The following is a 24,012-nucleotide window of genomic DNA, read 5'->3' as shown; positions in this document are numbered from 1 at the left end:
ATTAAAGAAATGAAAAAGAAATATGCAAAGATTCAACAAAGTGTTAAGGTTTGATAATACAGTATTTTGCTTTCTTTTTGATGAATTTGTTAGGTAGTGTAATGTAGATCTATTCTAAGCACAGAGGATGTTTTGATTTTGCCCATATTTATGAAAAAATATTCATGTTAATTTTTATATTTTATTTAGAGATCAGAAAAAGCTGCAAGGGCTAGGTCACACGTAAGACGTAAACTAGCAGAACAAAAAGAAGAGGAGAAACTTGAGTCTCCAGAATATGCCAGAGAGAAAAGTGCATCATCAACTTCATCAATAGCAAATCCATCTTCTCTTTTACATGCAAGTTCTCCTACTTTAAGAGCATCAAAGTGTAGTGTCTCCTTTTCTTTTGCAGAAGAAGACAGGTTAATTCCTAAGCATTCTTCCAGTATAGGGCCTTTAAAAAGCAGTGAATCTCACGACTACAATCGAAAGCAAGAGTCCTTCATAGTTGATACTAAAATGGCATGTTCAAGTGAAGATACGGAATTTAAAATTGCAACCAAAAACACTGAAAAATCTAATATTCCTTCATGTGAAGAGGATATAATTGGCGCAAGCAAAGAAATCAAATCTTCACAAGAACCATTGACTTTAAAAGTAGAAAAATTGAAAATGTCGAGACGATCACGAGATATGGAGTACTTGGCGCCAAGTCTGAAGGAATCCATAGAGTTTGATAGTTGTAGTTATAACAGTCACATCTTTGTTGAAGATATGCCATATCCAGCAGAGTATTATGTTAGAAGAACGAGAAGTATGAAGTGGCGGCAGTGGTCCGAGAAAACCTTGAATGCCTTCCAAACCTGCAAAGATAAGGATTCTGAAAATGTGCATGATATAACCACAAATAAAGATTCACCAGTCGTCATATCCGATCAGTCAATTGTCAGCAGGGACAACTCTTTGATTTCACAGTCTGATAAATCTCGGGTAGTTCTTACAGATTCTTCACAAGGAATGAAATTATCCACCAGGACACAAACAAATAAACATTTACATTCTGCAAACAAATTGCAAACTGACATTTTGTCATCAAGTGAAGACTTTTTCCAAAGTGTATCTGAAAGTGCAGTACAACATGGTAAAAGAAGATCTAAGCTGTCCCGTAGAAAAGTGAAATCTTGCGACAACAGTCCACTTGATTTTAACAAGAATAATTTTAAACGTACTACCAGAACATCTATAAAAACTATCAATTATTCCTGTGTGGAAATGGATGCAAAATATTCATCTTCACAATCTTGTTCACAAAGAAGCATCCTCCTGAAATTTCCAAATAAAGTTCCTAAAAAATTCAACACAGATTTTTTTCTTCCTGACAAAGACTTTGTTCATTTGAAAGTTGCCAAAGTTAGAAAAACTCCAGTGTCAGTGAGACAATCTTCAAGACTCTTAGACAAAAAAAACAATCGCAAAGTATTGGATTTGGAAAGTGATGGAAATCAAGAGTATGTGACTACTAACAGAGATGTCAAATCTGTTTTTACTAAGGAAGAGAAATATTCTCCTACAGACAACAGCTTTTATAGAGATTACTCAATTCCAATATCAAAACCTGAAAATACTGAAAAATCTATGGAAGAAACACATTCTAGCAAGTCCATAAATCTTCTCTGCTCAGAAGGTAGCAGTGCATTGGTGTTTGAAACTCCTTCAATATTTTCAGCAACAGATGTGAACTCTGAACCACTTATTTCCAGTGATTCTGATACAACATTGCAAGAAGAAAAACCATCTGAAAGATTGTGCAGTGATGTTGAAAAGTCATTTAACATAGATACAGTTAACATAGTTGAAGAAAAACCATTATTAGAAAACGCTCTGAATCAAGACAATAGTGAAAGAAGTGTTCAGAAACTAGATGGCGGTGTTTCCAACATTTCCAAAAGGGATGTTGGAATCGATGAGAAACAGTTGGAGAAGAAACAATTGTTTGAAGAACCAATTAATGATCTAAGACAGAACAATACTTCAGAACATGAGAACGAAAGTGCACCTGTTGCAGAGCACCTTGATGTTTCCAATAATCCGATTGATGTTGATCCTAAAAATATGGATTTAGAACAAGATCGACAAAAAACACCGGTTGAACTTCTAATTACAGACTCAATTGGTAGCAATGTCGCGCAGGAATCCCCATTTTCTGGAGTTGCTACAGGAACTCCACCTCAACCAGCTAAAATTCCTGATGCTCAAGCTCATGATAAAGCTGACTTGCTAGAATTACCAATACAATTCAACGGCTGTCTATCGGTTAGAACCTAACTTATTCAAATTCTTGTCTTTAAAATTACATTATAATTTAAATAAAGTAAATAAGAATTAATTTATTCATGCTTAGAAAATACAGGTGTTTTTATACTGATGCTACAGTAGTAAAATGAAATTGGGAAAAAATGCCTTCATGCAATTAAGTATAACAATTATTTCTTTTCTTTTATTATTATTATATAATTAATATTGAGATAATTTTTCAGCATAATGTTGATGGAAAAATGATTTGCTTTGATGTGATAAACTGCCCTCAACATGACACAGTTGCTTCAATTGTTGGAGTCTGTTTCAAGAGATCTCTTGTTGTTTGGTCAGAATCAGTTGAAGATGGTTGCTGGGTTGTTGATGGAACCGTTCACCTACCTATGGTTAGTGTAACTGTCATATTCATTTTATTAAGTGTTTATATAACAAAGCATATACGTGGCTGCAGTCGCGTGCTCAAGTTAGTGTTTACCGACCTACTGACATAGTGAGCTGTAGAGAGTCGTGCTGCACGCAACTAAAAATGTCTAATACTTGTGCTGGTGAATGGGTCCAATTACCAGCATTGTGACAATATATTCAAAGAATAAGTACTTTTATATCATTATTAAAATAGTTTATATTGTTTCTTTTAATACAGGTTGAATCATTTGATAACCTTTGTCTTTTTCATACGGCTGAAAACATTTGGCTGGTTGTAAGTGGTAACTTTGCTTCATCATCTTTAAGGTTAGTGAAAATCCTTGCCAGTTCTTACTGGGAGACTGGTGTTATTTGAAATGCTTTATTACAGTACCTAATCAAAGACAAAATATTCCAAAGTATATCAATGCAAAAGTACACTTGGGTACATTTTTTTTTTTACAACACAAGATTATTTTACCTCAACCTCAATGGAAGTCGCCAACTCCAAGAGCATCTTACAATGGCATCAGACACCTTGACAGAAGGTTGTATGGCCAGCATTTGTTCAGTGGTAGATAAAGGTTTTGCTTGTTCCATTTACAATTATCAGAAGGAAGTATCAACACTTGTCCACATTGCACTTGATGCCCACTTCAAGTAAGTCTGCTTTCTTATCCTGTAGTAGCACATAACATAGTGTAAAATCGTAAAACAATTGGTAAACAGTTGGTACATTGCTGTAATTCCTTGTATGTAGGTTTACTGTGATAGATCATTATCTTTGCACCACGCACCTCCCCACAAGACTTCTTTTATCTTAGCATAATAAATTCTGATTATGTTGCTCATGGTATATATTAATATTATGGTATTTAAATCTGATAACAGTAGCTCACCACCAGACATTGTGGAACTTGGTGAATATTCTGGCAACATAACATCCATTTGTGAGGTCAGAGGTACACAGAATTGGATTGTGGGATTGTCCAAAGATGAGATTATACTTGGGTATGTCTTGTCATGATTTTGTTGGACTAGTTCAATTTATGAGTAATAAAGTACTGTAGAACTAATGGCTAAATGTAATTATTATGTACGCTAGATTTAATTTATAATTTTGTAATTGTTCAGTTTCCTTTTCATCTTGGAAATACCGTATTATTATAATTGCTTTGTGTATGTGCATATTCCCAGAGAAGATCAACACTTTGTATAATGTTGAGTAAAGTTGGGATTGATTCACTTTTTCATTGTTGTCGTAGTTTATTGCATTAATTCTCCATTTGAGAAGAATGATTTTCTATCCATTTTATTTTTTATAGGAACCTTAAATTTGGTCAGATTGTTAAATGCATATCTTGGTCATCACCATTTCTTGAAGCTCCTGATTGTATACATGTTTCAACTGAGGGTGTAAGTTATTTTACAATATAATTGTAAATAGTGGGTTAATGATGAAACTAATCAAAACACAATATACGCGAAAGAGTTATGATGTTTTACTATGTTTTTCTAACCAACAGGGTCTCCTGTTTCTCTTGATTTGTTGTCCCAGCAACAGAAAATGCATCAAATTAAATGTTGTTAATCCTGAAACAGGAAGGATGTCCACACTTGTGGAGTACACAAATGAAAACAAACCATTTTCAAGGTACAGTATTCCTTCTTTCATTTTGTTCATCAAAATAGTTGTGAAGAGTTTAAATATGATATTAGAAGATTTTATTTACACGCATGCCTTTCTAAATGATAGTAATATCAGTTTCACATTTTTGGTTGCAGATATAGTGGTGCAGCAACTGCAGACACACAACACATAGCTGCGCAATTTCAAGATGGTAGTGTAAATGTGTGGAATATTTTTACAGGTCAGGTGGTTGCTGAAATAGACCACCTGGCAGAGATGCTTGAAAATGAGAACCTTGCGAATAAACTTGATGGAGACCACCTGTTCTATGTTGCTGAAAATGAGCATCTGGGCAGGAGATGTACTGTAAAGCTACTAGATACAAAGACTGATAGGTCTTTACTATTTGTCGGCATGCTTAACTGCGTACATATTCATGAATTATGAACAAATATATGAATAAATATTGTCACAAAAACATGAAAGTAGATAAAAAATAAAGTGGAATATTTTTAAGGTATATTCGAAACTATTTTTATTTGTGTTTGATTGATGGATAAGAAAAAAAAAACGATATTGCGCCCCCTATAGTAAAAAAAAGTTTTGTCACGCGCACGTTACGTAGCTAGATGCCGATTTTTCTCCAGGGCGGAGAGAGAGGATAGACGTTTTCGATTTCGACTAGCTAGGCCGCCCCTCTAGCGCGCAAAAAAGAAGACATCTATTTTTATATAGCTCCAACGCCTAGTCTTAAAAAGTTTTGCAGGATAAAAAAAAACGCCTGCATGTGAGTGATGAATTCCTGTTTTTTTATGCGTCTTGTTGTCAGCCTCTGTATGTTGTCTGAATCTACAGTGGTTGCTTTATCCCGTAAACATCTAAAACTGGTCGGACCAGACCCCTCGTGTCCAGAGCAGCCAGACGTTCAACAGATGTTTACAGATGATCATCGTTGGCATGTACCAATTGGTAAAATAAAAATGAATAGGCCTAGGCCTACTCTTATTAAGTTTAGGCATTACATGATTTAAATTCAATTTAATTAAAGAAGCAACATAATTAATTAATAATATTTTAAATACAGTAATGTATAAATGGTAGCACTCCCAGCAGTTGAATGAAGAAAAGTGGTCATATACCCACAACTTTAAATTTTATGATGAACAAATTACACAGTTAGCCTACCACAGGTCGTCTAAACAAATTAATTCAGTTTTTATTTTCATTTTATTTTTCAGATGAAAAGGGAACTGGTGAAAAGGGAACTGGTGAAAGGGTTACAGATAATGAGTAAGTTTGGTTTGTAGTAGGCAGTGAGCTCTTTTTTAAAGAAAAATATAAATTAATAAAAAAAACCTGGTCCTGTTCCCTTTCCAACAACAACTACCTTTATATGTTGGTTACTATTAGTATGTTTGGATGCACATCAATCGAACATACAGACCTGATTTTTGTGGGGTACTGTAGGGGGCCTAGGCCTATTTTAGCATTACACTCAACTTAAATTTATTTATTTTTTTTAAAATTTAACATATTTATACTGAATAAAAACACATCATGCAGGTATAGATATTGCACATGATTTACATTATGAATTTTTAAGAAATTAAAAAACTGACAATATGTAAACAAATAATAAAATCTTTTTTTTAACGTTAAAGGTTACATTGCATGTTTGGTTCTTTATATGAAGACGACACTGGAGATGAAGATATGAACCATCGTCCAAATAATGTTCCTAATATTGCTGATATTATGATAAAGAATAAAATGCATCACCAGGAAACTCGTCACAATTCTACTCAAAGAAAGATGAATTTCAAAGAGGCTTATATACCTAATTCACTTTTAAAGAGATTAAGTGTGAGCAAAGCTTTGTCTACACTATAAAACTTTTTGACACACAAGTATGATGTGCCCAAATATGGTAGTGATATGACGCCATCGTGTCCATATATGGGCACATCACATAAAGTTTGATAGTGTAGACTGAGCTTTAGATACTCTACTATGTTTTTTGCTTGCAAATATCGCTTACATTATGAACTGTTGTCAGCTCTGTTTCACTTTACCAAACGCTGGTGGTAATAAAGGCATGCTCTTGGTGGTCTAATAGTTGGGCATTTGTACCAGAAACAAAAGACTCGGTTCATCTCCGAGCTGTCCTAGTTTGGTCAACTGTTTTTATTACTTTCTCTTCTTTAGTGTTTTCACATTTATTTTTTTAGAGCCGATACCGGAATGGTGTCCGGCGGGGTTTAGTTTTTTACCATCCCCGAAACCAGTTCTAGAAATACCGGGATGGTGTCCAGATATTAGGGGATAGTTTCACGATGTAGTTTAAGTTCGATTTAGTGATTGTTAGCCGAAACCCTTTTTTATATGTTTCCAAATGAAAATACATTTATTTACTTACTTACTTATCGTTTTGTTCAGAGTGACTACGTAGCCAACTTAACAGTCGCCGAGGTGAAAGTGATGTTGGAATCCACAGACTTCAGTATCGATTCATTTCAACACATCTTTTCAAATGTGAATCGGACTGTTTTTGAGAGATTAATGATGGATGTGGCGTCGGTAAAATAAATTGATATGTTTATCCAAATTTAAAAAATAAATAATAATATTTACAACAAGGTTACTGATTTAAAGACATTTTATCCATCCTAAGCCTTGCACGGTAATAATATAATCGGTTGCCAGAATCACTTGACAATTATGCAAAATTTGTTTTAGGATGATTCTGACATAGATATACCTAAGATGTATTACCATCCTATGATCGATGCAGGAATTAACCAGATGGGACCAATAGACACATGGAACCCACAGCAGGCGGAGACAATGCGTCCTTTCTTACAAGGACTTTCAAACGAGCATATTAAAGAACTCCAATCAGATACATTTCAATCGCTGTGAGTTTTCTATTTTGAATAATCAGAAACTAAATCACTTTGTATAAAAATCTAGAATTTAGTTACTGTTAGCATTGGATTGAGGAACACATATTTAAACATTAAAAACAATATTTATAAAGGTTTTAGTTTTTGCTTTTTCACGATTACATGTTGGTAGCTTGTGTGTGTCCGTGTGTGAACGGATTTTCTTCTTTCCCCACTTCTACTACATCAAAGGCACACAGAATATGTTTTTTTTTGTGTGTTTATAACATTATTGTCTTCCGTTAATTTCGATCTAGGCTTCCATCTTTAAATGAGCTGTCAGATAAGGGTGCTCTCGATAAGTCTGTACAGACGGTGGTAATGCAGAAGTACAAAGAATCAAAAGGACCAGTACAACGATGGACAGCGGATGACATGGATGAAGTGAATGCCCTCTTGCCAACACTATCCAGACGAGATATTATGGCTATACCCAACCAAGTGGTAACGTTATTTAAAGATGTATTTTCCCCAAAAAACATGAAAAATGAAGATTAATAAATCAGATTTTGAGTAGACCATTTGTTGTTTAAGTTAATCACTTCTGAAAAAAAAAACACCCAAAGTTTTTACTTATAAAAAAAAAACCAAACCAAACGGTTAAATTTAACCAAATACCCAGCCAATTTGACAAATTAAAGGTTTTTTAGGCAAATAATTTTGTTTTCAATCCAATTTTTGGTCAAAGTGAGTAACTATTATATAACATTAAAATGGCATATGCAACAACAAAATTTAAAAAAAATAAATTGTTCAGGGATACAATATTTCTCTAAGGGTCACTTGTATTTTATTTTAAAGGGCGTTTCGTATATCATGGTGTACCAAACTTTATTTAGAAATTATGTTATCGGTTTCTTTCCAGATTGATGAATCTCTGAATGTTATTGATACCAAGGTTATTGCTAAAAACGCACAGATTGCCCGTGCCTATGTCCATCGCGTCACTGACCTTTCAACTTGGATGTGGTCAGCTGAAAACGTAACACGGTTTGTACAAAGAAGACTCCATTCATCATCATCACCAAAAGTATAACATAAATACAATTCAAAGATTTTTTATGTAAGAATTGGGGTGCATCATAATACTATGTTGACATTTCTTATCCTAATCTTAAGACTCTTAAGTAAATAAGAAACACACTAAGATTGTGTAATAAGATTACTTTTCCTATTTGCTGTTTATGGGTGTTGTTAGTCACTGACATTTATTCTTCTTTCTTATTGAATAGACTTGGAGATTTGGTGCAATTTATACAATCTCAAGATATGAAGAACCTTCCTGCATCGGTTATCACAATGGATGTCTTCACGTCCACTGTAAGGAAAAGGGGAAAGGTAAAAAGCTTCTTATGTCATTTATAACATTTATTACATTCAAACTTATCTGCTCCTGTTGGTAAATCCAGTTAAACTTCCATCCTGTCTTTAATTGACAAAAATGCCACACAATCTTGGTTCAACTTCACTTGCTGCAAGAAGCACATTTACAACCTTTTTCAACTTCGCATTGGTGACTTGTGTTACTGTTGAGGAGTGATGAAAAAAAAATAAAAATAAAATAAAAAAAGTTCTTTTGACGAAATATTGTTCCCCATTTTTTTCCCATGTAACATTCTACAATATGAAATGTGCATATATTATTTATAGGAAAGTCGACTAATAGCAAAGAAGGTTGTGGAACAACGTGGTGACCCGTCAGCCTGGAGTTCAGAAGATCTACGTAGCATCGGAAAATCTGTAGTCGGGCTAGAGATGCAGGAACTTGAGAAGATACCAGCTGAAGCCATCCTAGGAGCTGTGGATGACCTTGATGCGTCTAGCATGAGTCCTAGGCAGAAGCAGACATTGCTTAAGAAAGTTAAAAGACAAGACAGTGGTGTAGGCCTAAAGAAAGTTTATTTAGTGACAATAATTGTTTAATAATAATAATAATATCCTGGATTTATAGCGCCTAATGTTGTGAAATCTCTAAGCGCTGAACCTTATTACCCCATTCACATTTTTTGGGATCAAACACATATGGAAACATACTCCCATAATGCAGCTAGTAATCAGCGCAACGTTGTTGGTTTTGGCACTCTAAAATTCCGTTTTGGTGAAAAAAATACATTGTTTAAGATAATTATTATTGATAAAATTATTTTTGTTCTGTAGCGCATTTCTGCAGCAGAGATTAAGGATCTCAAGGGACTAAGTAGCATGCTAAAAACCGACGACCTCAAAGAACTTGATCCTAATGACGTTTTAGAAGCGGCTGAAACATTTAAAGGTATCGGTAAAGATCTAAATAAAGCCAAAAGAAAACAGATTGTACAAAAAGTGAGTGTATACTGTGGTTAGTTTTTAGTGTAATTTTGATGCATGTTATACATGTGAAGAAACCAACCCTTCATATTTGTTTCCTAACTCTATCTTCCTCTTGTCCGATTTATTATGAATTGTATTATTTATATTTTGTATATTATGAATGAAATAAATGTTACTATGAAATGAAAGGAAATGAATTATAACAGTGGTATAGGCCTAAAAACTGTTTCTTTCATTGACAATTATTGTATACTTTTTAAGGCGTCAAAAGTTGAAGGTGATGTCGGTGCTTTGATAGGTATGTTGGGTGAGGATTACGTGGCAGAGATTCCACTGAAATCTGTCAAAAAGATGTCGTTTGAAGACATCACCAGTATGTCAGTAAGCACAGGCAACAATCAAAGTTCTGGAGCAGGTGAGGTAAAGTGGACAAGATCACAGGTAAATCACTTAAATTGATGGACATATCAATTGGAAAAGTAAGCAAAACAATGATTGTTCATTGTAAATAATTCAGAAGTTAAATTTTCTGTATAATTTGATGATTGTATAATTTGTTTGGCAGAGTAAATCGTTGTACAGAAGCATAAAGTCTGGTTTAGAAGAGATGGAAGGAGAAGAAGTTACATTTACAACTGATATTATCAGGTGATAATGTTATGCATAAATGTAGACGTTGATATTATATAAATCTAGTATGTTCTAAATTCCATAGGTTGGATGTAAGCATTCAATGCTCTTGTTGACCAGTCCTTAAATGGCAACATTTCATATTTATAATTGAATGTAAATTTGAGCTTTATATCGTCTTGTAATAAACTTGTTTACACTGTTAACATCCAGAACTCTTTTCTTAATTTTTTTATTTAAGGTGTTTAACTTTTTTTAGAATATTTTTTTCTCGAATTATTCTAATTAGGAATTTGGGAACCATCGCTTCAGGTCTTCCATGCGAGGACATACACAAGATGGCCGGTGATGATGTTGTTTCCTTGGTAACCGCTTTGATGGAGCAAGATGGCTGGGATAATAAACAGGTCAGATCTCTATAACAACTTGTTTCTACAGTTAAATTATTGAAAATCAAACTTTAGTAAAAAAAATGATGTGTTTTTATGCTTCTGTTTACACTGTAAGATGCGTTGTATAAAAGACACAATGATGGAAAGTGATGAAGAATTCACATCAAGACTGACAGAAAGTGATATCACTAATCTGGGTGGAAGGGTGCTGAAGGAATTTAGGTACTGTATTAATTACCGAATAATATAATAATTCATTTTTCAAATATATATAATATATTCTGAAACCAGAGGGGATCTAGAAAACTAAGACCTAAGATATTTTAGGTCTTAGTTTTCTAGATCTTAGTTTTCTAGACACTCGAAACCGGACTCCCTTATAACCAGAAATTCTTCCAAACATGGATCCAATTTAGTTCCAACTCTTCAGAACAGTTTCTGGAAAACCAGATGGTGGGCTCGAATAAGTCTACTGGAGTAATAATTGACTACAATTAGATATTTATATAACAATTTTTGTTTCTAGTGTTGATGATTTAAATCAGATTCCAGAAAATTTAAAGAAGTTAGCTTATGAACAGATTGGAAATACAAAACTGACCGAAGATAAAAAAGAGAAAAGAAAGTGGATGGCCAGTGAAGCTTTAAAAATTATGGTAACTTATTTGTGAATACTTATTGTAAGCCTAAACAATCAATCAAATTCAATTTATTCCATAACACTAAGGATATGTACAAATATGTCAGCAAAAAGTTAGGGAAAAGGGAACTCAAAATAAGCAAAGCTTTTAAGCTGAGACCCTTAAAACAATAAGGTAAAAAGAAGTTATTAATATCATTCCTCATCAAAAGAGCCCCTTGTTTAGGGTCACCCCATATAAATAATGTGTCATGATAACAACAATAACAACGAAAACAATAATAAATTATTGTATAAATCATTATAACACATAGGGTACGGGAATGGATTCTATTTATTCAAATCCCCAACTGACAATTCTTCTCTATTTCACACATCTTCATTTACAGAATAAATCAAGTGATGAAGTCTTGACCTCAGATGACCTACTAAGTCTGGGTAACTTGTCCTGTAGCGTACCAGCTGACGCATATACGCGTATTGAACCTGACGCGTTCATTGATAATGTTTACAGTCTGAGAGAATGTTACTTAGACAAGGAGCAACTTGGCGCAATACATGATAAACTGATGGACGTTAATGGGTTAAGTTTCTTTTTGACTCATGTTTGGCTACTATCCCAACCGTGTCACCATTTCATGATTTATCATAATTTTCACCAATATCTGGTCCGATGTAAAGCTCAAACTAGTGGGGAAAAAAATGTGATGTGTAAATAATATATCGACATGATGACGTCATATAACTTCCTAATTAATTCATTCTAATACTATTTATTATTATTATTTAAAATTAAAAAAAAAATATAGTGAGCTTAACACTTGGAGTAGTGATGCCATAGCAACCAGTGGTCCTTTACTTTCAAGCTTTTCACGGAATGAAATCCTGGAATTTGACGAGGTGAATCAATTTTTAAATTTGAATTGTTTAAACTTGTAGGATGTTTAAAAAATGCATACTCTTCATATCAATCGTTCATCCAAACCCCAGCCATTACATCATCATTTATCTCACAGAGAAAATTAATTATTTATATTTGTTTATATTTTAGGCAAACTTTTCAGCAGTTGCTATCGAAACATTGAACAGTTTTAAAGAATTCAGGGACAGACGGTCAGGGAGTATAATAGATGTTACAGAAGAAGATCAGCTAATCTGGACAGAGGGGTTTACAAGTGTTGCCATTCGTACAAAAGAAGCATTGGTGGCAGAATCGGAGGGATCAAGGCGCAGACGTAGAGGTAAAGGAATAATTACCATGGAATTACGTCAGTGGAACACACACAAAGTGGTGCATCCTCACTACTGTAGATACAACATTGTTGGCGAAACGTTGTTGAAAGTACCATTTTTAATACTTTTCTAATAAATAGAAAAATTAGTTAGTAGTAAATCATTGATTTCTTCCAAGTTGCTACATTAAGTTAAAAACATTAAGAAACCCCAGACAGGAATAATTTGTGTGTTTTTCAGACGTTGTCCATAGTCCATCCTGTGATGAGATAATAGACTTGCAAGATGGCAACATAGCATGGACTGTCGACGAGCTGGATGCCATCACTACAGACACATTTCATAACTGTTTTGACGTGCTTGGTGCTGTTAGCAACTACTCTGACGGCCAACTGGACATCTTGCTCAACAAAGCCATTCAGGTTAATTTTGTATATTTTTCCAAGCAAAACAAACACCATAACAATCATTTTATTTTAGGACTACCATCAGTAACATTCCCAAGCCTTGGCTGAGGTAAACAAAAACAACAGCCAGTCCGTAATTAAAGATGTTCTACAAAAAAATCAATCAATCGTCCATTTCAAAAACGTTGAATGTAATTTTTTTTTTATGTACAGACTTGGGGGTCAGTTAGCAACATATCCTCTGAGGATATCGCGCTTCTTGGTTACATAGCAACAGCATTCACTCCGGATCACATGAGCCAATTGGACCTGTCATATCTTGACACACTTTACACTATTGGGCAATTGAATGGCTGGCAATGTGAACAAGTGAGTATAATCATAAAACTCTAAAAAAATATTAAATTATCAAAAGAAAACAGTGTACCTTTATATCCTTTAGAAAACACTAAGTAAGAATTGAGACCTAAATAATTATTATCGGAGGATCCATAATTTGCAAGTTACAATTATCATAACATCTTAGTACAATGAATCAGCATATATTCTATTCACATGATGCAGTCAACAGAAAAAAGACAACATGTTGTGTATTACTTCTTGTAGCTTGAAAGTGGTGTTAATCGGTACCTTGAGCTTACTGGATGGCAGATCTCTGATTTGAATGGCACGGATCTTACTGGCCTTAGCAGCTTCCTCTGTGGCATGTCTTTAGACCAGATGCTTACAATCTCTTTTGAAAGTTATGGGTAAATGAAAACATCTATAAATACAATTAGTCTCTTATCCTCTCCCATCCAAGACGATGCGCCTACTTTATGTATTTAACCCTACATTGTGTCTCACAAAAATTAAATTAACGGTATTTCATTAGTAATAATAATAATAATATTCATTCATGTCATCAAGTATCTTGCCAAATAGGACATTTAACTGCTTGCTCCATTACAACTTAAGGTAAAAATAAACTTGCAAATTAAGAAACATCTTTTTGAAAACAAGTTTTTGTCAATAATGTGTGTGTATTCTATTTTTTTTAATAGTTTGTTTATATTTTATATATCTGTTTTTAATTGTACTAATATATATTTGCCAATCTTTAAGAAGAGTTTCTATTATTATTTTACATGATAATTGACAAATAAAGCTTTTCAGTATTGCAGTATTCAGTGTTGTTACTTTCTTTTAGTGAGGCATCTACAAACATTGGTGAACTGACCATGTGTTCTCATCAGCAACTGTCCATTTTGAAGTCCAAAGCGGTCGAGCAGTATGGCGCCATCGCCACCTGGTTGCCTGAGATATACACTGAAGTTGGAACCGTTGTTGGTAAGACCTAGTCTGTGATTCTGACGTGTAAAACTTTGTGGTCATACCTGTATTGGACATTTTTTATCTTACCTTTGAATAGTTGGTGGCTCTGAGTCGAATATTTGACATGGCATATAGACAATTGTAGGTCCAAAAATGGAACATGCCTAGAGGTTTCAGATCCCACGTTTATTTATACACACTTTGTAAAACAAATTGTACTTATTTTTTCTGTTAAAGGTGGTTTTTCATCTCAAGATTTTGCCAATATTGATGAAGAGTCTTTAGCTGGTATTTCTCCTGCAGCTTTAGCGTTACTACCACCAGATGTTTTCAAGGTATTGGAACTATAAACAGTTAGACTTGTTCTTGGTTCTTGGTGTGATCAGTGCAGATCATACAAAGCAGGGGTAACTTTATCCTCATAAATCAAGGCCATATACATGGCTGCAGTCGCGTGCGCAAATTTTAGTTAGTGTTTGTCGACCAACCAACCGACCGACATAGTGAGCTATAGAGTTGCGTTTGCATGCGCCTAAAAACACGTCGGTTTGCACCTATATAACATTACTATGTTTACATACAAAGGACATTTTTAAACATCTGTAAAGCTCTGTCTACACTATCAAACTTTATGTGACAAAAACATGTGAAGTGCTCATATATGGACATGATGATGTCATATCACTATCATATTTGGGCACATCACACTTTTTTTGTCAAACTAGTTTGATAGTGTAGACAAAGCTTAAGATAAGATAAGTATTCATGAATATTATGGTGCTTATGTCTCATACAAAGTTAAAACAGGAAAATTATGTTATGCAAATTTAAATTAATTTTTTATTCCATAGGATTCATTTAATTTGGAATTGGTTGGATATTTTGACCAATATCAAGCACAAGCAATTACAAATGACCAGCGATCTGTGTTGTCCAGTTCTGTACAGGATGCCCTCTATGCTGCGGAGTATGGCGGTGACGTCACCATTCTGTCACAAGTGCGCACTGACAAACCTACAAGCAGCAGTGGTAATGGCAAGTTTGCATTTAGTGAAACATTTATTGTTAACCATATGAATATCTTGGTGCAAATTTTGCAACCAAACAGTGATTTTTAATATGTACCTAATGAGCTGTTTATCTACTTATAAGTTCATACCAAGTTCATGCAAGTGTTTTGTAGAATATCACGATGCGAAATCAGTGGTATTCATGTCCCAGTGGAGTGTGTTGAGGCAATTTAGCTATTTCTTGGTCAAGAGATTCATATGTTACATGAAATTTGTATTAGAATATTGTATAAAACAAGGCATCACAATTTCGTTTTTTTAATTGATTTTCTATTGTTTTTCAGATTCCACTAAATACAAACTGCTGGAATGGATCTGTGTTTTTATATTAATGTTGATCAACAAATTAGTTTAAAATAACAGCATATGTTCCGAATGTATTTTCAATATTAGTGAAGATAGATTAGATAGTCAACTGGTTCCAAAGTTTGAGGTTTTGTCTTTTCTCATCTTTACTGTTTTCATTTTTAAAAAAAGAAGGCAAATTTAAAATGAATTTTTTCAATAATGATCAAAAATAGAATTGAATGGTAGGCCTAAATCAAATTTGTTTATTACAAAAAATTAGATAATAATAATAAAACCAAAATGATGTTGTCCTTTATTATTGTTGATTATTAAGATCGCTGTACATTGAAACACATGGATTTTCTCTCTCCTCCTCAGTACTTTGATTATGTTGCTTATTTTGATGTAATGTTTTGATAAAAGGATAAAATAAAAGGTTTAAATCCCTTTACAAAATGGAATAGTCTAAACTTTTTTTATTGGTCATGTGACGATGCAGCGTAACGTTACCACGTGATTGTAATGTTTTGTTCGTGTACTTCTTGCTCCTTGTGCGCGTGCAGCACAGGGTCTAGGCCTACTACAGAACTGAAGATGTTTTCAACTTTAAAATTAATTGTATGTTGCTTTATTGTATGTGCAAATATATGCAGATTACATGCTAAAGACTGTTCGGTGTTATCGGATGACATGAAATTCGACTGTCAGCCCGAAACGGACGAGTTCGCTACCCAGGACAGGTGCGAACAGCGAGGTAGGCTAGCTTTGTGTTTTGAGGCGACCCGGCCCACTTCGCTTCGGTACTTCAGAAGGCTTCCTTTAGGCCTAGGTTTAAACACCTTGTTTAATAAAAAAAAATGCACTAGCATTTTTAGATATTTTAGACCTTTTTAGTTAGGCATGTAAAAGTATAGTAGACATATTTATATTAAATATCTTTATCTTTGTAAAAAATTATCCAGTTTTATTAAGCATGCATTATTAAATATTATTCCTATTATAATTAATATTTTGTACATTTCTTTTGATATAGAACAATTTGACCTTTTCTCAATTAAAATTATAAATTATTTGAATATCCTTTATTTGTTTGGTTACACTTGTTTACACACATGTCTTTTCAACCTAACCTTTCTCGTACAGATGTTAAATAAATTATTACTTTGATCATCTTTCTATCACAAATAGGTTGTTGCTGGCAACCAGCCAACAGTGTATCGGAAAATGGTGATGGCGTGCCCTACTGTTTCTACCCAACAGACTTTGCAACATACAACATGTCCACTCCTGAAGAGACTGTGTTTGGATACACAGCGACATTGAAGCGGAGAACAAAGGGGTATTATCCAAATGACATCATGGCTCTCAAGCTGGATGTGTACCTTGAAACAGAAACAAGAATTCATTTCAAGGTACAAATAGAAATGAACTGAAACGCAGAATTATGGAAACTTGAGTTTCACTTCCTCTTGAAAGTATTTTACATACTTTCTCCTTTACCTGTGTGTGTTTGGATACTGTATACAAATAATCATCATGATCATAATCATCATGATCATAATCATCATGATCATAATCATCATGATCATAATCATCATGATCATAATCATCATGATCATAATCATCATGATCATAATCATCATGATCATAATCATCATGATCATAATCATCATGATCCTCCATAAAATGTACCTGGCATACCAATTGTTTGCTATTGATGATTTTGCTCGAGAATTTTTTAAATAGCACCCCCTTTAATTGAGTTTTGATATTTCATTAGAAATCAACAGGAAAAACTGCAGAAGAAATAATTTTTTCCGTTTTATAATTTTTTTTTCAACTAAGGCACTCTGATTTTAAGATTTTAGCAGTTTTAATTTTCTTGGGTAACTTATATTTTAAATTGTTTTTCAAATTTTATTGGTAGATCTATGATCCTGCAAATGCTCGTTATGAAGTGCCAATCAAAACTCCAAAGGTTACAAAAAAGGTCAATGTGACTGATTATGATGTCAAATTCAAGATGAATCCATTTGCAATTTCTGTGATCAGAAAATCAAATAACAAAGTTTTGTAAGTGCACGTTTAAATTTTTATGTGATCAGTGACTAATTTTTGAATAAAAACGAATCATTATCAGACTGATAAGCTTCCAGGTATGCTTTAAAGAATAGTGAGCATTGTTTAATATTTTCTATATGTATATTTGTTATTTGAAGAACATTTTATATAAAAGAAATTAAAATAAACATTTTCATTTTCAATATCCTCTAGGTTTGATACCAGTTTGAGTCCTTTAATATTTGCTGACCAGTTTATTCAGATATCTTCATCGTTGACCTCTAAGAATATCTACGGACTCGGAGAACATCAGGATAAACTTGCTCATGATGTCACCTGGAAGCGTTTTGTTTTCTGGGCGCGAGACATGCCACCTGATGTAAGTATAATTTCTGTGTGTTCCTGGTGGTTACTGTACACGATTGGCGTGCAATTCTTGACCTGTAGAGAACTGTTGAAGTGTTGGTGCTTCATGTTGAGTTGAAACAATGTTATGTTAAAGTGTTCAATAAACATTTACTGATTATACAGAAGTTGTCATTGTATGTTGGAGTCAGTAAACGTTGCAATAAATACCAAAAATCAATTGTAATTGATACCGTAAGTAGAAGTTGTTATTAACATAGCTTTTTAATATAATCGGTTGGCATGCTCATCTTGAATTTGATCCCTTTTCAGAGTGGTAACAATCTTTATGGTTCACATCCATTTTATTTAAATATGGACAATTCTGGCAACGCTCATGGAGTCTTTCTTTTAAACAGCAATGCAATGGGTAATTTTAATAGTGTGCTTTGTTACTTGTTTGGATATTGATTTATTTTATGATAGTTTAAATGTATTTAAGGGTAACAATGTTAAATCTCTTTAATATTCCAATCTTTGTTTATGTTATTGTTGCTTATTTGAATGTATTATTATAGTTCGATATGTTTAGATTCAACCTGTTAGTGGCGGTTTTATCGCTGTTAGTTGTCAACTGAATAAAATAAAATGAAATAAATTTTATTTCTAATACTTCTGCAATAATAAATGAAATATATTAACATAATTATGTATATTATTATACGTTTATAATATCTGTTGTATTTGAATTTGTATTGTCTTTACACAGCCAGGAATTTAACTGGCAGCCAAGTGTTTTTATGATTTCTAGTGTGCATTAGATTTTTTATCATTACTTGTATTTTTCTCAATAAATCTTTCAATTGTTGTTTTTCAGAGGTTATGCTTCAACCAACTCCAGCTGTAACATTCCGGACAATTGGTGGTATTCTAGATCTCTACATCTTTCTTGGCCCCAAGCCAGATGCCGTGATCCAGCAATATACCGAGGTCATAGGTCGTTCATACATGCCTCCTTATTGGGGGCTTGGATTCCACTTGTGCCGATGGGGTTATGGGTCAGCAGAAAACACGCTAAATGTAGTGAAGAAGATGAGGGCAGCAGGAATCCCTCAGGTTAACTTGGTTTGCTTTCTTTCATTCAAGATAAAATACTAAAAATTAACCTTTTAGAAGGTTTAAAAAAAAAAAAATGTTAGAGGCAATCTGTGAGACATTATTAGCTGAAATGTTACTATATTTTTAATGCAATCAATTTCTTCAGGACACCCAGTGGAATGATATAGACTATATGGATCAGACACGTGATTGGACGTTAGATAAAACACATTTCAACGTGCTTCCGTCAGTTCCCGCTGACCTGCATCAGCACAAGCAACATTATATGATGATTATTGTAGGTAGAGGTCAAAGGTGATGAATGGTATAAAGTTTGCACAGGTCATGTGACAAACTAGACCAATGGCTGCTTTAGACATTCCAAATTACCAATTAAAAATATCTTAGGCTGACTCTGTGCTTACTGTGTACTGTTCTTCACATATAAATGTGGAAAGGCCATTAAAAGTTGAGATACTTCAAAACCTGTCATTCCACACAGGCACATGTGTCTTCTCAACTTTTTAGCTGTTCCACATTGTTATTTTGTGTCATTTATTTTACCTTTTTCTTCACTTCATCTCTTAGGATACCCAATGGAATGATATAGAGTATTCAGAGGGAAGGAAAGACTTTACTGTGAATACGACTTGGGTCCAACCTTTGACCCAGCTGCTCATAAACCTTCATAAGCATAAACAGCATTATATACCTATTGTTGTACGTTATCACTAAGCAACCATTTTATTCCATTGAATACTATATATCATTTCAAAGGTATTTTACTGTGGTTTTACTGCAGTAAATGCAATGCTAAATTCATTGAATTCTATACTGCATTTATTGAAATAATTTTACTAATAATACAATATCTAATTTAATATTTTGTATATTGAAAGTAATTAATACTTAGCATTCTCATTACTTGCAGTAGAACTTCTTTTCAATAATCGTAGTAGAATATTTTTGAAATGCTTCTAACATTAACAAACATTTCATTTTTTTTATATTTGTTAATCAATTTTAAGTTTTGCCTAAACTTATTGTATTAGTGCTGCACCATTTGCTTGTTCATTTTCAGTATCGTAAATATAAATATATATTTTCATAAAAATTATTTATTAAACATTTGTTTTATGTTGTATACTTAATGATTGAGACATTATATTTTCTTTTTAATTTTTAGGATCCAGGCATTGCTAGCACTGCCACCAATTACGGTCCGTATGATGATGGAATAAAAAAGGATGTGTTTGTGAAAGACGACCAAGGCAAACCAATCATTGGTTCTGTAAGTATATAACACAAACTTTTAGTTTGATCTAAGGCAAACAAATTATTGGTTCTGTATGTTTTTAAATTGCTGTTGTACAATTTGTTATACAAAAATTACAGAAACACAATAAAACATCTAACTTGCAGGTATGGCCAGGAAAAACAGCTTTTCCAGATTTCTTCAATCCTGCAACTGTCAAATGGTGGGAAAATTGGGCAAGGAACTTCCATGACCAGGTGGAATTTGACGGCATGTGGATTGTGAGTATAAATGACTGGTGACTGTTTCACAAGAAAACTTTGTGAAAACAAAAATTATTTAGCTTTACCCAAAATTAATCAGTTAATTAATTGGCCCATACAGCCTTTGTTCTTTAATCATGTAAGTTGGTTACCTTTCCATTAAATATATCGATAATTGGTTCATGAATACATCTTAGTGGGTAAATAACAAATGTAAACAGGTCGATTGACCACAATGTAACCGTGTAAGGCAATGTGTGACTTAACCTGTTCATTTTTTTTTTAAATTTAGGATATGAATGAACCATCTAATTTTATTGATGGATCAACAAATGGTTGCCCTAATAACAGTACTTACGAAAATCCACCTTACACTCCCAGTGAGTATTCTGAAATAATTTTATTTTAAAAAACTGTATTTTTATCAATGAAGAACAGTTTTTATTTAGTATGAATTAATGGTTGTCATACTAAATGAAAAAAGACAGAATAATACAGTATGTGAGTTTTGCTGGGCTGCACTGTAATTACCATTTTCTGTTGATATTTTTGATCACAGGAGTTACAGGAGGTAAACTATGGGCAAAGACACTGTGTATGACAGCTAAGCATTCCATTGGTCTTCACTATAATCTTCACAATCTGTATGGATACTCTGAGATGGTGGCCACTCATCAGTAAGTACTACTTGCTTATCAGTAAGTACCACTTGCTTATCAGTAAGTACCAACTTACTAAAAAACTTGGTATAAGACTACGTTGAATGAAATTTGTGAACTTTACTTAATTTGTTTTTCTGTTAGAGTGTTAATCAACATCAGAAATAAAAGACCCTTTATCATCTCTCGATCCACTTTTCCTGGTAGCGGTCAGTACGGTGGACATTGGCTTGGCGATAATGACAGTGAATGGTCAGATATGTACTACTCTATAACTGGTAAGTGGCTGTAATCACCTATGATGATCAAATAAAACTGATGGAATGGCAAGTTGTAGAATTATGAAGGTGCAAAACAGGTGCTATTGACCTATTATGAATGCTACAGTACATTCTACAGAAAAAAATCACTTTAAGTTAGAAATTTGATAATCTGACCACTCAACCCAAAAGGATGTTCATCCCTGTGTACTGCCAAATTCACCACCAGAAAGACCCCACCAGAAACAAGTCTACAGACTTAGTGTCCACCCTTGGCGTGTAACACTAAAATAACAACAATCAATATCCATTTTCTCTCTAGGAATTCTATCGCTGAATTTCTTTGGTATTCCGTTGGTTGGTGCAGACATCTGTGGCTTCAACGGCAACTCTAATGAAGAGTTGTGCCAACGCTGGATGCAACTTGGGGCTTTCTATCCTTTCTCAAGGAATCATAACTCATTATATTGTCCATCATATCCTGTTATGTGTAAGGTAAAAAACTCTCTCTTTCTATTTTACTTTCTACCTTACAGAATCAGATCGCAACAAATCAAATCTCATTCACACTTATTTTACGGGCATTTTTGTATTAAAAATGCATTGTAAAACAGCATGTCTGAAATTTGTAAATGTGCTATTGTTTTTTTTTGTTCACAGGATCAAGATCCAACAGCCTTCAGTACAGCAATGCAGAAATCCACTGCTAATGTATTGAAGATTCGATATGCTCTCTTACCATACCTGTACACACTGTTCTACCATTCTCACATAAACGGAACAACAGTTGCAAGACCACTCTTCTTTGAGTAAGTTCTTAGGGTAGTGACTTTGCATATAGTACCTCTGTACTCTGTTTCATTTTGAAGACTGCAGCAGTAGTTTCTGACAGTTTTTCCCCAGCCTCAAATTCTTTATCATCTATTTTACAGGTTTCCTGATGATCCAATGCTAGCTGTAGTTGATAAACAATTCTTATGGGGATCTGCCTTGATGATCTCACCTGTAATTACAAAGGGCGCCACCACGGTTGATGCCATGATACCCGCAGGAGTGTGGTATGACTTAATAACGGTTAGTGATTTTGTCAAGTTAAAAAATGTTAAGGTTCTTTCTAGTTTTAGCCTACTAGTGTAAAACAGGTTTAAGAAAGTATCTTTGGTCAATGTTGACTGGTAATTATTTTTCAATTTGTTAATAGGGTCAAGCCATTAACCAACCGTCAACACAATCTGTCCGTCTCGATGCGCCTCTTGACAAAATCAATCTTCATGTGAGAGCCGGTTACATATTGCCATGGCAATATGCTAATTTGACAACTACCGAGACTAGAATGAACCCTATAAATCTGCTGGTAGCTTTAGATGTCAAAGGTCAAGCAGCTGGTGACTTGTACTGGGATGATGGAGATTCTTTAGGTTAGGTTATGTCTTTATTGTTGTTAGTGTTACCTTCATAAAGGGACTTGGGTATCATCCACGCAAGGAAAGTGTCATTAAGGCCAATTTAGAGACAATGTAGGGGTATTGTCCACAAGGAAAAGTATAAAAATGAGCTAAAAATTTATATTTCTTTGTTTAATCTAATTTCAGATACAGTTGCAAAAGGAGCATTTAGCATTTGGCAATTCCAGGCAGAAAACCAACAAATTAAATCAAACATCATCAAAGATGGCTTCCCATCATCATCCCAAATGAGTCTTGGGGAAATCAAAATATTTGGATTGAAATCCTCACCTACTCAGGTGTCAGCTAATGGGAAAGATGTGCAATTTTCATATGATACTCTATATAAAGTAGGTATACAGTAGGGTGAACACCTATTAAAGGGTCACCTTTGGGTCCCAAAAAGTTGGAGGACCCAACAAATTGTTCCCTGAATTGGAGGGATCTTTTTATTGACATCGAAGACAGGAAATATCTTGAAACTGATGATTATTGGGAGACTTACCGACATACTGTAGATGCATGCCAACTGTGTCCTATCCAGCACCACAGACCTCATTCTCTCTTCACTATCACACACACACTGGATTTTACAATATGTAATTAAATATATACGTTTTCTTTTATAGGTGCTGACAGTGACAAACCTGAAGCTTCCATTCAACAAATTCAACACCTTAGTTTGGACGTAAAAGGACATAATAAATTGTCGGACAACATTTATTAAAAACGCTAGGCTAAATCTTTTATTTTGGAGACAAATCGTCTTAGTACAAAAGTAATATACTGTTATTTAAATAAATTATATTAACACTCTATGAATAATGTTAGGCAGTATTATTTTATCCTCTGGACTTGAACCGCTATTGATAAGCCAATATTTCAAGCCTGCTAGACTGCAATGGTCTTTCATAAATATGTATATATATAACTTTATTCACAATCTCAGATACAAAGTACATGCAAAATTAATTGAAGTTGTGAACAGGGTTAAGCTGTAAGCTAATGCTTTAGACGCAAAGCCCCTTAAATATATGTAGCATTAGCAATACATTTTGAAAGTTAAC

General features: G+C 33.8%; 3 protein-coding genes across 6 annotated transcripts; all 3 read left to right on the top strand.

The window, feature by feature from the left end:
• The first annotated feature begins 354 nt into the window (after window positions 1-354).
• Window positions 355-4,853, top strand: LOC140052126 (uncharacterized). 2 transcript variants are annotated; one of them, XM_072097559.1, is made up of 8 exons: window positions 355-2,295; window positions 2,520-2,684; window positions 2,942-3,030; window positions 3,175-3,363; window positions 3,598-3,714; window positions 4,029-4,119; window positions 4,230-4,357; window positions 4,489-4,853. In XM_072097559.1, exons 1-8 carry the CDS (start codon window positions 502-504, stop codon window positions 4,778-4,780), a joined length of 2,865 nt encoding a protein of 954 aa, XP_071953660.1. In that variant the 5' UTR covers window positions 355-501; the 3' UTR covers window positions 4,781-4,853. The 2 variants fall into 2 exon arrangements, with proteins under 2 accessions (XP_071953660.1, XP_071953651.1); XM_072097550.1 differs by having other exon boundaries at window positions 3,595-3,714.
• A 112-nt stretch (window positions 4,854-4,965) lies between these two features.
• Window positions 4,966-16,010, top strand: LOC140052084 (otoancorin-like). 2 transcript variants are annotated; one of them, XM_072097490.1, is made up of 25 exons: window positions 4,966-5,302; window positions 5,572-5,623; window positions 5,995-6,196; window positions 6,770-6,910; window positions 7,070-7,248; window positions 7,533-7,719; window positions 8,141-8,265; window positions 8,508-8,613; window positions 8,926-9,156; window positions 9,433-9,597; window positions 9,847-10,026; window positions 10,151-10,233; window positions 10,505-10,622; window positions 10,723-10,829; window positions 11,134-11,263; window positions 11,637-11,830; window positions 12,057-12,147; window positions 12,299-12,488; window positions 12,721-12,902; window positions 13,101-13,256; window positions 13,494-13,636; window positions 14,077-14,216; window positions 14,439-14,536; window positions 15,053-15,230; window positions 15,556-16,010. In XM_072097490.1, exons 1-25 carry the CDS (start codon window positions 5,128-5,130, stop codon window positions 15,624-15,626), a joined length of 3,624 nt encoding a protein of 1,207 aa, XP_071953591.1. In that variant the 5' UTR covers window positions 4,966-5,127; the 3' UTR covers window positions 15,627-16,010. The 2 variants fall into 2 exon arrangements, with proteins under 2 accessions (XP_071953591.1, XP_071953582.1); XM_072097481.1 differs by having other exon boundaries at window positions 15,053-15,236.
• Window positions 16,011-16,131: 121 nt separating this feature from the next.
• LOC140052161 (lysosomal alpha-glucosidase-like) lies at window positions 16,132-23,739 on the top strand. 2 transcript variants are annotated; one of them, XM_072097607.1, is made up of 18 exons: window positions 16,132-16,313; window positions 16,748-16,971; window positions 17,487-17,632; window positions 17,834-17,999; window positions 18,299-18,395; window positions 18,843-19,081; window positions 19,652-19,783; window positions 20,250-20,354; window positions 20,486-20,599; window positions 20,874-20,961; window positions 21,141-21,258; window positions 21,385-21,518; window positions 21,823-21,995; window positions 22,161-22,309; window positions 22,433-22,574; window positions 22,702-22,918; window positions 23,093-23,295; window positions 23,575-23,739. In XM_072097607.1, the coding sequence occupies exons 1-18, from the start codon at window positions 16,154-16,156 to the stop codon at window positions 23,635-23,637; spliced, it is 2,670 nt and encodes an 889-aa protein (XP_071953708.1). In that variant the 5' UTR covers window positions 16,132-16,153; the 3' UTR covers window positions 23,638-23,739. The 2 variants fall into 2 exon arrangements, with proteins under 2 accessions (XP_071953708.1, XP_071953702.1); XM_072097601.1 differs by lacking the exon at window positions 19,652-19,783 and adding an exon at window positions 19,230-19,361.
• Window positions 23,740-24,012: the final 273 nt, after the last annotated feature.

Source organism: Antedon mediterranea, chromosome 1 (assembly GCF_964355755.1).
Source record: "Antedon mediterranea chromosome 1, ecAntMedi1.1, whole genome shotgun sequence".
NCBI classification, from domain to species: Eukaryota; Metazoa; Echinodermata; class Crinoidea; order Comatulida; family Antedonidae; genus Antedon; species Antedon mediterranea.
The sequence above is the reverse complement of the archived record's forward strand: the minus strand, read 5'-3'. Positions and strand labels throughout refer to the sequence as shown.